The following is a 1,510-nucleotide window of genomic DNA, read 5'->3' on the forward strand; positions in this document are numbered from 1 at the left end:
TTTTCAGTTAGTGATTTTAATGCTCTTATTTAAGGTCGACATTTGTCGTTTTTATTTACTTTGTTTTTTATCTAATATATTAGATATATAATATTTTATTTTATTTCAGATTCATTTTAATTAACAAAAATGTTTTTAATAGTTTCAGTTTTAGTTACGATAATAACTCTGCATCTGAGACAAAGGTAATACCAATAAATGAAAATTCTGTCTCCGTTTACTCACTTCATCTGTATAACACACAAGGAGTTAGCAGAATGCCCAAGCTGCTCTGTTTTATACAATGAAAGTGAATGGTGACCACAGTGGTCAGGCAAGATTTTTGGGTTTTTGGGTCCTAACACAAAGCTTAAAAAATATAGTCTCAACAAATCGCAATGTAGTGCACAAGTCATTGAATATTTTAGTCCTTAATGCAGTGAGAACATTCTGCTAACTATCTCCATGTTTTCCATGGAAGAAAAAAAAAATTCATATTTGGGTGAACTATTCCTTTAAATAAAACGCCATTGAACAACCTCTGAGCAATACAATTTTCCTCTGATTTATCCTTTTACAAATTAGAACATTTTTCCCTGTCTTGCAGGAATTGACAACATGCCTAGAGAAACTGGACTTGGGCAACTACGACATTTGCCACGAGTTAAAGAGTCCTTTTAAGAAGAAACACAGACTGGTACTAATACGAAGCCCCAAGTGCGGTAACAAGGTAATAATTAACATTACAGTGCTGTACTACGTCAAATATATAAGTCTACCATTTCCTTTGTGTGTGATATAAAGAGTGGCTCACATTAGGATGACAATGCAATACACAGTTGTGGATGGCTGGCTTGCAGTCGTGACGTCAGTAGTTCAATATGGCATGCACTAGAGGCACACTAGGTCATTGTACTGAGTCTAATGAATCAGACACATATCTGAATGGACACATGACCAATGATGAGCCAATTACTCATGCCTCATGCTCTGTGACACTTCACTGCTTTCAAAGTTTCTGGCAGAAAGTGTGTGTGTGAAAGGCCAGCTGTTGCATGAGTGGTGCTTGTATTTGTGCTTAGTGTCAAATATTGCAATTTACAGTAAGATAAAAATGATATACATCCTGTGTTACATGACTTCACCCAGTGTTATTTTTCACATTGCTGTTCATACTTTATTATGGGTTGGTAATTCATACTCTAAACCTTTGTTGCTGTACTTTAGTCTGGGTTTCATAACCCAGGTTTAAAAACGTTACATGTTGCTGACTCTTTGTTAACATTGGCCTTAACTCAGGGTTAAAAAGATGTTAGTGCAGTCATAGTGTGAAAAGCTAGACAACCTTTAGCAAGGCATAATTTCCTGTCCTAGTGTTTATATATACCAAAACACAGAGGCACGATTTCCTGTATAACTATGCAAATACATGTGGTATATCAAAACAGCCACAAACCATAATTTTTCACTTTATAGTGAAAAGTGGATTTTCCTCAATAGACTGTATGTAGTGTCAAAATATCAGGCTCTG

General features: G+C 35.4%; 1 protein-coding gene across 1 annotated transcript in view; it reads left to right on the forward strand.

Moving 5' to 3' along the window:
- The window catches only part of LOC107733960 (pleckstrin homology domain-containing family O member 2), a 25,870-nt gene that overhangs the window by 14,756 nt on the left and 9,604 nt on the right, over positions 1 to 1,510 (forward strand). Inside the window, exon 3 of the mRNA XM_016545827.1 lies at positions 587 to 709. Within this exon, the coding sequence (XP_016401313.1) occupies positions 587 to 709 (123 nt within the window). The remainder of the gene's footprint in view (positions 1 to 586; positions 710 to 1,510) is intronic.

Source organism: Sinocyclocheilus rhinocerous, unplaced genomic scaffold, assembly GCF_001515625.1.
Source record: "Sinocyclocheilus rhinocerous isolate Xijiao unplaced genomic scaffold, SAMN03320098_v1.1 scaffold760, whole genome shotgun sequence".
NCBI classification, from domain to species: domain Eukaryota; kingdom Metazoa; phylum Chordata; class Actinopteri; order Cypriniformes; family Cyprinidae; genus Sinocyclocheilus; species Sinocyclocheilus rhinocerous.